Here is an 11,295-nt window from a genome sequence, read left to right as displayed (position 1 = left end):
ACACAGGACAAGAAAGACACACACAGAGACCAGACAAAAGGAATTACAAGCACACAGAATGTTACAGTGGTTGGCCGACCATGGAAACGAAAAAGGAAAAGCAAACCACCTAAAGACACACTAAAAATCCCAATCTAAAACAGTAGGCCAAAGGCCACAAGCAAAGCACAAGAGAGACAAACCCTCAGATCAAGCAATAAAAGCTCCCAGCTCAAATAAAACTCAAAACTAAGTCTGCCATTGCAGTGTCATCTGTTAAAAGTGCAGAGAGCGTATCAGGCAGCGCAAACGTCTGCCCGAGAACAGTTAAAAGCAGACAGTCCAGCAAAATATGGACCACCGTCAATGCTGAACCACAGCTACAGAGAGGTGGGTCCTCGCGGTGCACTAAATAACCGTGCAATAGCCAGGTGTGGCCAATGCGTAGCCGGCAGAGTACAACGGAGTTCTTGTGAGAGGCCCACAAGGAGGAGCGCCACACACCGGTAGTCTTCTTGACGACCTGAAGTTTGTTGGGGAAGGCTGGGTGTGCCATTCTTCACTCCAGGTACCAAGTACCTTCTGCCGCAAAACTGACTGGAGATCTCACTCCAAAAGGCCAATCTCCAGGGCCGCACTGACAGCCTATGTGGCCCGCGTGTCAACATGTTCATTACCCGGGATGCTGACACAACCCAGGGTCCACACAAAAACCACAGAGCAGCCGCAACAGGCAAGAGTATGGATGGACTCCTGGATAGCCATCACCAGACGAGAGCGAAGAAAACACTGGTCATAGCTCGTAAACCGCTCAGGGAGTCACAACTGATAACGAAGGACTCACCTGAGCAGGAGCGGATGTACTCTAGGGCACGAGAGATGGTGACAAGCTTTGTAGTGAAAACACTGCAGCCAACCAGTAATGAGAGTGGTTCAGATTGTTCCCCAAGAGTAAAAGCATACCCAAGTCGACCCGCAACCATCGAACCGCCAGTATAGATGACAGCAGAGCCGGGAAATGTGGCAAGGATGGGAAGAAAGCGTCGGCAGAGGGCCCCAGGAGGGACTGAGTCTTTCGAGCCTTGTGTCAAATCCAGCTGAAGGCCTGGGCGGGGCACACACCGCGGGGGGATAGATATATGGGCCCAGTAAAGAGGGGGGAGAGGGAAAAGCTCAAGCCCAGAGAGAAGAGACTGGATGCGAACCACAATCAGACACCTTGACTGGGGCCGCCATTTGGGAAGAGGACGACGAAGTTGGGGAACAGCAGACAGCAATTTGGATGCCTGGGCAAGCTACAAACATGTGCAGCATAAGTGGCCAGTACTCGTTGGTGCTGGATCTGCAATGGAGGGTCACCAGCCTCCACACGGATGCTGTTTACAGGGCTTGTGCGGAAAGCTCCAGTTGCAAGTCGGATCCCACAGTTAAGTATGGGGTCACGCAACCGCAACACGTGAGGCGATGCCGAACCATAAGCCAGGCTCCCATAATCGAGATGGGACTGAATCAACGCCTGATACAGTCTTAGAGGGGTAGACCGATCGGCACCCCAGCTGGTGTGACTCAAGCAACAAAGAGCGTTAAGATGGCGCCAGCATGTTTGTTTAAGCTGTAGAATATGAGGGAGCCAAGTCAACCGAGCATCAAAAAGCAAGCCCAAAAACCGAAGCGTCACCAACATGGCAAGAGGTTCACCATCAAGATAAAGCCATGGCTCAGGGTGAACAGTGCGATGCCGGCAGAAATACGTGACACAGGTCTTGGCGGCCGAGAACTGGAAGCTGTGTGTGACAGCCCAAGACTGCACCCTGTAGCTGCCTTTCAGCAACCACAATGCCAGTGGAGCTATAGTACACGCAAATGTCACCAGCATACAAAGAAGCCGATACGGATGTTCCCACAGCTGCAGCTAGCCCATTGATAGCAACTAAAAACTCAAGACAGAGCCTTGCAGGACCCCATTCTCCTGGACTCAGGAGGAACTATGGAAGGGACCAACTTGCATGCGGAAAGAACGAAGCGACAGAAAATTTTGAATAAAAAATCGGGAGCGGGCCCCCAAGACCCCATCCATGAAGCGTGGTGATGATGTGATGTCGCCATGTCGTATCATATGCCTTCCACATGTCAAAAAAGACAGCTACCAGATGCTGACGACGGGCAAGTGCCATGCAGATGGCAGACTCCAGGCAGACTAGATTATCGGTGGCAGAACAGCCCTTACGGAAACCACCTGGGTACGGAGCCAGAAAGCCACGAGACTCAAGTAGCCAACTCAATCTCCGGTTCACCATGCGTTCGAGCAACTTGCACGGAACATTTGTGAAGCTAATGGGGCAGTAGCTGTCCAACTCCAGTTGGTTCTTGCCAGGTTTCAACACGGAGATGACGATGCTTTCCCGCCATTGTGATGGGAACTCACCCTCAACCCAGATACAGTTGAAAAGGTCTAGGAGGCATCACTGGCAGTTCACCGAGAGGTGTTTGAGCATCTTATAGTGGATGCAATCCAGCCCGAGAGCCATATCAGGGCAAGTGGCACTTTGGAACTCCCACTCACTGAATGGAGCATTATACAATTCGGGGTGGCGCATATGGAATGAAAGATTCCGACGTTCCAACTGCTCTTTTGGGAAGTGGAAAGCCAGAGGGTAATTTGTAGAAGCGGACTCTGAGCATAATGCTCTGCTAAGAGTTGTGCAATCATGTCAGAGTCAGTACAGACTGCTCCATTCAGGGAAAGCCCAGGTACAATGACGGGGGTCCGATAGCCATAGTCACCTAATCTTGGCCCAAACCTGCGATGGACAGGTACAGATGCCAATGGTGGAGACATACCTTTCCCAGCACTCCTCCTTCCATTGGTAAATAAGGTGCCGGGCTCGGGCACGGAGCTGCTTAAAGGGAGGTGCTGCTTATGACGTTGGAGGGCATGGCTGCGATCACGAATCGCCTCAGCAATCTCTGGTGACCACCAATGCACAGTGCTCCACCGAGGGGACCCAGAAGAACAGGGAATTGCAGATTCCGCTGCAGAAATGACCGTGGTGACCGTGTGAACCACCACATCAATGGCATCATGAGAAAAGAGGCTCAATAGTGGCAATGGAGGCGAACGAGTCCCAGTCAGCCTTATTCAAAGTCCATATTGGACGGCGCCCAGGTGAGTGATGCTGGGGCAGTGACAGAAAGATCAGAAAGTGGTCACTACCACAAAAATTGCCATGCACACTCCATTGGACAAACGGTAGAAGGGCAGGGCAGCAGACCGAGAGGTCGATGGCTGAGTATGTGTGCCACACTGAAATGTGTGGAGGCACCATTATTTAAAAGAGAAAAGTCAAGCTGTGCCAACACTTGCTCAAAGACAGTGCCTCAGCCTGTTGACACCAATCCACCCCACAAAGAGTTATGGGCGTTGAAGTTGCCCAGTAATAGAAAAGGAGGTGGCAGTTGGGCTATCAGTGCAGTCAGTACATGCTGTGAGACATCACCATCTGGTGGAAGACAGATCCTGCACACGGTAACAGCCCATGACGTCCACACCCTAACAGTGACAGCCTCTAAAGGCATTTGAAGAAAGAGAGTTAAGGATGTAGATGCAGACTCCACCAGATACCCTCTCATAAGCTGCCCAATTCTTATAATAACCCCGATAGCCACGGAGGGCGGGGGTTCCCAACACCGGAAACCAAGTTTCCTGGAGAGCAAAGAAAAAGAAAGGGTGAAGGCTGAGAAGTTGTCAGAGCTCAGCAAGGTGGTGGAAAAACAGCTGCAGTTCCACTGGAGAACGACATTGTCCATGGCCGAAAAAGGCGTGAAGGGACTGAGGAGGCAGATTACGCCGCTGGATCATCTACCACCACCAAAGGAGAGCTGGAATCAAGGACCACTGCATCTGAGGAAGAGGCGAGATTGAGGTTGTTGGGGGCTGCCAAAATCTGCAAATCGTCCTCAGACGCAGAACTGTAGTAACACATGGCACAGAGCCAAGCTGAACCTCTTCCGTCTTGCCCAGCTTCTTCTTCTTCTTCCCTCCTCTCGCTGCTCCTTAGGAGCAACCTGGGAGGGAGTCACAGGAGGGGGGCCAGGGACATAAGAAGAGCAGGAAGCTCTGCGATCTGCCACTCCTGGCTCCTTGAGCCACTGACTGATGTCAGCTGCTGCACTGGAGAACGCCTTAGAAGGTAGACTTCCAAGGGACCCTTTCCGTGCGAGAGAAGCCTGAGGAGGCTGGTGTTCCTTCGGCAGGTGGGTGGGGGGGTGGGAGTCCGATATCTCCATCAATTTGGGGGGTTGGTCTCCCAAAGGAGGTACCTTGAGAGTACCAAAAGAAGCAGTGTTTCCTATCACAGACATGGGGGAAGAGCTAGGGCAGCCCTGAGAGCCCACTGGAGGCTTAACAACCGCAGGGACAGCCGTCGCCATCAGGAGCAACGAAATCGCAGTCACAGCATACGATGTAGTCATCTGCACAGGATGAAGCCGTACATATTTCCTCTTCACATCCTGATAGGTGAGCCTGTCCAGAGTTTTTATTTCCATGATTCATCACTCCTTATGGAGAACAGGGCAGCCAGGCGAACAGGGGGAGTGGTACTTCCCACAGCTGCCCAGGTGCAGAGGACGACTGCAATCCCTGCATGTGGCACTGGAAGCACAATGAGGTGACATGTGAGCAAACTTCCAACACTTGAAGCACCGCATAAGGGGAGGGATGTATGGTTTCAAGTCACAACAGTAAACCATCACCACGACCTTTTCAGGCAAAGAGTCACACTCAAAGGCCAAGATGAAGGCACTGGTAGCAACCCTGTTGTCTTTGGGTCCCCTGTGCACGTGCCAGATGAAGTAGACACCTCGTCACTAAGTTGGCGTGTAGCTCCTCATCCGACTGCAAACAGAGGTCGCGATGGAAAATAAGACCCTGGACCAAGTTAAGGCTTTTATGAGAAGTAAACGAGACGGGGATATCACCCGGCTTGTCACAGGCGAGCAATGCCCGCAACTGGGCTGAGGAGGCCGCTTGGATCAAAATCGCCCCGCTGCGCCGCCACTTCCCCAAACCTATCTTCAAGGTGGTCTATGAAAAATTGGGGCTTCATTGCCTGAAAGGTCTCTCCATCAGTCCTGCAGCAAAGTAGGTACCAAGGCGAATACGGCTCACGAGACTGGGTCGCCCTATGGTCCTCCCAAGGCATGGCCAGGGAGGGGAACGATCGGGGAATCATAGGTCACAGCATCAAATTCATTTCATATGCGCTTCGAGACTGCTGGGGCCAAGCTACCACCAGCTTGATTCAATTTAACCTGTTTCTTTGCTGGTCATCTGCCTTGATGCCACCCATTCCAACTAGGGGCTCCCCCATGGGTGCCACCCAGCCTCAGCAAGGGCCACACATCGGTGTGCCATGTGACAGATATTATTTCCAATGGCCATTGCCGGGAGTCCTGGTGCCCCAGAAAGATGGGCACCTACTCCTTGGCATATGCGGGGAGGTCTCAGCTCTGGCATCAGCAGTGCGATCCCTATGTTGTCAGGGGGCTACCACCAAGAGGGTGCATGACAACCCCACCACCACGGACTGGCTTATGGCGAGGGATTTCGGGTGCTGAAATGGTCCAGAATTGTCATGGGCGCAAAGGATGGTACGGCGCAGGAAACGAGAAGTAGGCAACCCATAAGATGTTGGGTGCAAAGCCTGCTACACGACAATAAGTAGCATGCAAGATTTTGGTGCACAATGGACAAACAAAAAAATGCCATGTAAGGTGTTCTTCCCCAAATGGCACACACTAGCAACAGAAATTTGGAAAAGATGGAAGTCGAACCCGAGAGGGGACCCCAACACACAAAGGCAGAAATGTGAGAGACTCCTTTTAGTCACCTCTTACGACAGGCAGGAATACTGCAGGCCTATTCTAACGCCCGGACCTGCAGGCAGAGTATCACCACCAGCTTGGACTTCTTAACAAGTTGTTAGCAGTTGATTAGGGCACATAACATAGAAACCAGTCATAGCACAACTTTGATGAGTTACTACGTAATGCACTCAGATCATCTGACAATTCGTTAAGGAGTCGAAACCTCTTATGACACCATTTGTATCACCAGGGGTGAAAAATACAATAAAAGAATTCAGTTCACAAAATGGTCACTGGGTTCCTCAAAGGCAGAATGGCTAGTCAGTGTATGTCTAAATAATTCTCAGTACTATACCCACATAAATTTTTGGTTCGAACTCGTGATTTGAATGACAACACCCGCACTCTTCAGTGAAAGTTATAATTTAAATTTTTCCCAAACTACAAATCGAAACAGCCTCAGAAGCACCACAAATGCCTCCCACCTCCCCCCCCCCCCCCCCCACACACACACACACACACTCTCCACCCCACGAATCATAGCTCTAGTCAAAGAACCAACTTACCTGAATCTGCATAACACTCCATCGTTTTTTACAAAAATAAACACTGCCTGTTAATCATGCAATTAATTTCCTTTATGCACTGCATGCAGCCATGAAGGAGGCTCTCACTCAATAGATTGGCAGATCCAGCAGGCAGGCAGCCCCTGCATGTCTCAGCACCATTAGCATGACATGATGCCATCAAGACTGGCCACCAAGTGGCTACCATGGAACCTACACATCGGCGTGCCATGTGACAGATAATATTTCCAACATTACTCCGCTGCAGGTAGCTCTATAAGCCGGCAACAGGACAGCACGAGTCAGACAGGCGTCAAGAGCATCTTCTAGTCTGAGCAATGGCTGCTACTAACCCCACCAAACAGGACTTCTATCGTTAAGGACAAACGCTGCTATCAGAAGTAATTATCATTTCTTCTTCCAGACACTCATGCGAGCTGATACCCAGAGCAGCAGCACAGTGTGCTCATCAGTTGTGATGTTATTCTGAATTGGACGTTTTGGTCTTCGGCTCCAAACTCTTACATGCTACCTTACTGAACCTAAATCAGAACAATCCCCATCCTTGGACTCAGATATAAAGGCATGAACATAGCACCCAGCCAGTGATCATCTTCAGCGTCTATCAAGTGCTCATTCCCAGCTACAAGGTGTGTTTAGTTCCACACAGAGCATCCTGCCAGTATTTTCCCTGTGAACTTATTCTCCGACTACTGCCATTTGCACTTAAGAGCCAATCCGACCTTATTGAGATCTACATTTATTTTGTACATATTGCATTAGTCTTGTTACCGTATTCTTGGCCTTTATTTCCTTACTGTCGATGCAAACATCTTTTTTCAATTAACTTGTTATATCCTGGATATTGTTACCCAGTGTCATAGAGAGCAATATTTCATGTCCTCTAGGAACAAGGGCACATAGCATTTATAATGGTGAACAAGAAACACACAAACAGACAACAATGTTTATTGAATTTTGCCACCTTACATATTCATCACATGTATTACTGGCCATTCCCATATAAATTTTATTTAAATTGACAATGTAAATTGGCAATGTGCTCCTCCCCCCCCCCCCCCTCCCCCCCCCCTCTCTCTCTCTCTCTCTCTCTCTCTCTTTCTCTCAAGATAAATATAACGTACTTTGACAAGGGCTGTATTATTATAATACATACATGTTAAAATTATGAAATTGTACATGTGCAAAGATATATATATGCTACAATACCAAACACAACAGTTCAGTTTTTACATGTGTGATTAATGATGTCACTCAACAAATAAAATGTTATTAATATCTGAAAAGTCATCTGTAATTTTAAAAATATCACTTATTAACATTTTATTTCAACAAGTTAAAAATAGTTTTACTGGAACATATAATTGGAACACACAGTAACCATAACCATAATCATCACTTGAAAAAATAAGGTGGCAAACAGTCAGTAGATTACAATGAACACAACTTAGAGCCTCTCATCTTCATTGGAAAAATAAAATAAGAAAATACAGTCTCTCACTAAACATTACATATGATTCTTCACTTACTATGAGAATTTTTTTCAAGTAAAATTGTCCACTCATAAATTTTCCACTTGGTAAGATTAGTGACAAAAATAAATCATTTTAAAATTAGTTCATAAATATTCCTACACATTTGTACTTTTAGTCATCCAAAAAATCAGCACACTTTCTGAAAGCATTGCTCAAAGATATTTGCTTTCACCACTAGCAAACCTATCATTTAATAATTGAGCTTTCTTGAAAATTGCCTTCTTTTGTGCCTCATCAAATCTGTTTGCCTGCAGGTCAACATTTCTGTCAAATGGCCTCCGTTCTTGCTTACTGTCACTGTTTTTTTTCTGTAATGAAAACATAACACCGTATATAAATGAAAGAATATGTTTATAAGAGTAATATAAATGACACACTCCAATAAAACACTGAAAGACGATGTGTAGCACTATTAGCTCATATTATTTTGGAAATAAAAGTGCTACACTTATGAAGAGCATTGGCAATGACAACCTTTTACATATGAAAACTAAACTGAAGTCTGTGGTGCTGCTGTTGTATTAGGTGCTGACCTGCTGACTGAACACTTCATGCTCTACCTAGACCATCAATGAATAGCAATACTGGAAGGACATTTGGACACTATGCCAGATCTGATATTTAGCACTTGGTAATACAGAATATAGTATCCAAACTGCTTTTCTTCTGATAATAACCACCAACAAATCTCTGAAATTTTTCACTACTCCACTTATTTATGGTGCCAGTTCTTGACCACTCAACAACGAGAAGTATCCTATGTTGCAAAATTTCAAAAAGTAATATACCTAGTTAAAAATAATGAAGAATTGCTTGAATATTCTGCTAATCGAAATTAATATTGTATTAGTATACTCAGCAGTGATTTCAGTCTTATTTATATTTTTGTCAACGACTCAGTGCTCCAACTCAACAACAGTTGGTTACCATTGTTCCATTCAATGATGGGAACGTAGATACAGGGTTTTCAAAGTTTTATCTGTCTACAGGAGGCAGTCAAAAATTTGGAAACACCAAAAGCACAACACATTACCAAGCCTAATGCCATGCAGGAAAACTGTTAGCATTCAAAACAGCTTCCACTCATCATGGAATGGATAAATACAGATCCTGTATGGTTTTCAAGAGAATCTTGTACCAGTCTTCCTCCAAAACAATGTCAAGATCAAGTAATGATGAAAACAGTGGAAAGTGATTACACACCCTTCGCTCCAGAGTAGACCACAAAGGCTCAATAATATTGAGATCTGGTGACTGTGTTGATCAGGAGAATGTAACAATTTATCCTCATGCTCAGAAACCAGAAAACCAATCCTGCACAGTGAGAAAAAGGGGCCTGTCATCTTGGAAGACAGTGTCATCACAGGGGCGACAAACATTGTATTTTGGGATGGACCTGATCAGCCGAAAAGGTCCATAATACTTGGCAGTAACGCACTCTTGCAGAGTAGCCATGAGGGCCACAGAATACCATGATGGCTCCCCAAATCACCACCAAACTTCTGCTATGTTTCGCTCTTAACAGCAAGCTTCAGCAGCACAGGCATGGGACAGCCTACACCAGTTGTAAACTTGGACAGAAGTTGCAAACACTGTGAAACAAGACTCAGCCAACTAAATGACATTCATTAATTGCTTCAAACTTCGGCAGCTCATTTTCCTGTTATGGTTATTTGCATCACTCATGCGGTTTTGGAATTCCAGCATGCCCTGCAATTTGCAGCTTTGGGAGCACTCTTGGTGTTGTTTTTGTGCTGAGAGTTCTTCAGTGTGACACTCCGTGCTGTAGTTATTTTTGCAGCTGTTGTCATCACATTTTTTGACACAATCCTCTTCCATGAGTGTCTGGCACGATCATTCAGCACACACTTTTGCCCACATTGCCACATGGTGGATGATGTTTCTCCACTTTCCCTGCATATGGTGTAAATCTTCAGTAAGGTACCTCCTAAAACACCAAACGCTTTGCCTACCTTGGTTAAGAAAGCAGTACCCACCATAAGAGCATCAACTATTTGCCCATGTTCGAATTCACTTAACTCCAATGTAATGCACTCGCAACTACACAGAACACTGTTCTGACCATGACTGAGACTTGCAATGTACTAAGGGCACTGCAGGGAGCCATTCATGGTCAAATATGACAGCACCACCTGCAGGCTTGGCAAGCATCTGCACATCTGCATTTATTTTCAACCATGCATTTCTCGCAGTGTTTCCATATTTTTATCCAACCCCATAAATTTAATTGCATATCCTGGGTTATAAAACAATACAAAATGTATGCATTTTTGACATTAATAAAATTTTATCATGGTAGTTTCTTTCTTATTTTTCATAATGAAGCATCTATTATATTTAAGTACATCATATGTAATCAGATACAAGTCTTATGGTCCTTTTAGGCGCAGAAACAATATTATCTAATGAAAATCTGCCCCTTGTATTTACTACTAGCTTAGTGCCTGCTGCTTCACTCATATACAATGTATGGGCTCTGCAAATTATTCTCTCTGCTTTTCTTCAATTGAATTTTTTATGTTGTTCACAAACTGCAAAATCATCTAAACTTTCCATACTAATTAAGGCTATAGATGTATGCTCTTTTCTGGATGTAATTCTGAGCAGTGATTCTGGTAGCTGGAGTCAAAGGTTTTTGTTAATCATGCCTTTTGCTTTCTTGTAGTGATATTTCCATAGAAACTTTCATCCCATAACACATATTTCTTTATATCAAACCAAGAAGTGAAATACCAATTTTCATAGATTTACCTTTAAATTTTTTAATATAACAAAATATTTTCACAAAGTTTTTCATTCCCTTTTTCACTCCCTCAGGGGGTTCAATTTCCAAAAACACCAAAACACGTACCTTTTTTTTTCTTTTTTTTTCTTTCTGTTCTGTGTGAGAACTCAAATACCAGTATTCATAGATGTGGCTTTAAAAACACTTTAGTAGTTCTTTAATAACGATTTATTTTCAAAAAACTTTCACTCACTATTTTACCATCTTAGAAGTTTAATTTGCAAAAATGCTGAAAACCATTTTTTTTTAATTTCTGACTGAGAAACCAAACACCAATTTTCATAGCTCTAAGTTGAAAATTGCCTTAAAACAACATATCTTCAAAAAGCTTTTCATCCTCTTAGGAATGGAATTTTGACAATCCCTTCTTAAACGATACTTAAAAATATAAGATATACATCCTCTTCTATCATTAGTGGTTTGGACTAACATAGAAGAAAATACAAATTTTCATAGAGTTAGCTTAAAAGTGCTTGCATAAAGAAATATTCCTATTTCAACCCATAGAGGTTGAATCCAA

At 45.1% G+C, this 11,295-nt stretch overlaps 1 protein-coding gene across 2 annotated transcripts in view; it reads right to left on the bottom strand.

Moving 5' to 3' along the window:
- Positions 1 to 7,511: 7,511 nt before the first annotated feature.
- Positions 7,512 to 11,295, bottom strand: part of LOC124776444 (GPALPP motifs-containing protein 1) — a 73,126-nt gene continuing 69,342 nt past the window's right edge. For both annotated transcript variants that reach the window (XM_047251445.1, XM_047251446.1), the window contains exon 5: positions 7,512 to 8,277. In XM_047251445.1, the coding sequence (XP_047107401.1) occupies positions 8,122 to 8,277 (156 nt within the window). In that variant the 3' untranslated portion in view covers positions 7,512 to 8,121. The remainder of the gene's footprint in view (positions 8,278 to 11,295) is intronic.

The sequence above is a fragment of the Schistocerca piceifrons genome, chromosome 2, assembly GCF_021461385.2.
Source record: "Schistocerca piceifrons isolate TAMUIC-IGC-003096 chromosome 2, iqSchPice1.1, whole genome shotgun sequence".
Classification (NCBI taxonomy): domain Eukaryota; kingdom Metazoa; phylum Arthropoda; class Insecta; order Orthoptera; family Acrididae; genus Schistocerca; species Schistocerca piceifrons.
The sequence above is the reverse complement of the archived record's forward strand: the minus strand, read 5'-3'. Positions and strand labels throughout refer to the sequence as shown.